General features: G+C 70.8%; 1 protein-coding gene across 1 annotated transcript in view; it reads left to right on the top strand.

The window, feature by feature from the left end:
- The window catches only part of LOC104135701 (solute carrier family 23 member 1-like), an 11,740-nt gene that overhangs the window by 6,786 nt on the left and 4,156 nt on the right, over window positions 1-798 (top strand). Inside the window, 3 exon segments of the mRNA XM_035889090.1 lie at window positions 24-103; window positions 106-179; window positions 692-758. Coding sequence (XP_035744983.1) covers window positions 24-103; window positions 106-179; window positions 692-758 — 221 coding nt within the window.

Here is a 798-nt window from a genome sequence, read left to right as displayed (position 1 = left end):
CCCCCGGTTTCCCCCCCCGGAAGCCAAGGGCCACCTTCCAGCCCGCCGCCCCACGCCACGGCCCAGGTGGTGACTAAAGTCCTTCCCATGGCCATAAAACCCCCCGTGCGGTGACATCGCTGCCGGGACCGCGTCGCTGGAGGATGGGGACCCGCTCGGGAAACCTGGCTCAGCCCCAGGTGAACGCAGGCTCCGTCGCCATCCCCATCCCCGTCCCCATCCCCATCCCCATCCCCATCCCCTCGTCGGCCATATCCCAGGGCAGTGGGGAGGGAAGTGGGCGGCCAGGGGTACTGACCCCAAACGATGGCCAGCCCGGGGCCATGATGCCCAGCCAGGGCTGGCAAACGATGCCCAGCACGAGGGCTGCGGTGAAGCCTGGGACCAAGGGGGGATGCTGGGGTGCTGCAGCTGGGACTGGCTGTGCCCTCCTTCCTGGCACCGGCAGGGTGGTCCGGGCACCCCAGGGCCAGCAGGGACACCCCCCCTCCACCCTCTCCTGGGGACAAACCATCGCATAGGGACAGTGGGTTTCGGAGCGAGTCCCCTCTCGGAGGGGGGGCAGAGCCGGGTGGGGCTGGCTGTGCATGCCGAGCCATGGCTCTCACGTCCCCGGGGAAGAGCCCGTCCCTGTTCCCAAGGGGCACCTGGGACATCACTGACCCAGCTCCCACCTCGCCCCCGCCGCCAGAACGGGAGCTCAGCTCTCGCCCCCGCTGGGCCCCCGCATCCCCCTGGGAAGGAGCTGCCGGCAGCGGGCAGGGGGAGGACTGGGGCACCCCCGCACAGTGCACACCG

Source organism: Egretta garzetta, unplaced genomic scaffold, assembly GCF_000687185.1.
Source record: "Egretta garzetta isolate BGI_Z169 unplaced genomic scaffold, ASM68718v1 scaffold60, whole genome shotgun sequence".
Lineage (NCBI taxonomy): Eukaryota > Metazoa > Chordata > Aves > Pelecaniformes > Ardeidae > Egretta > Egretta garzetta.
The sequence above is the reverse complement of the archived record's forward strand: the minus strand, read 5'-3'. Positions and strand labels throughout refer to the sequence as shown.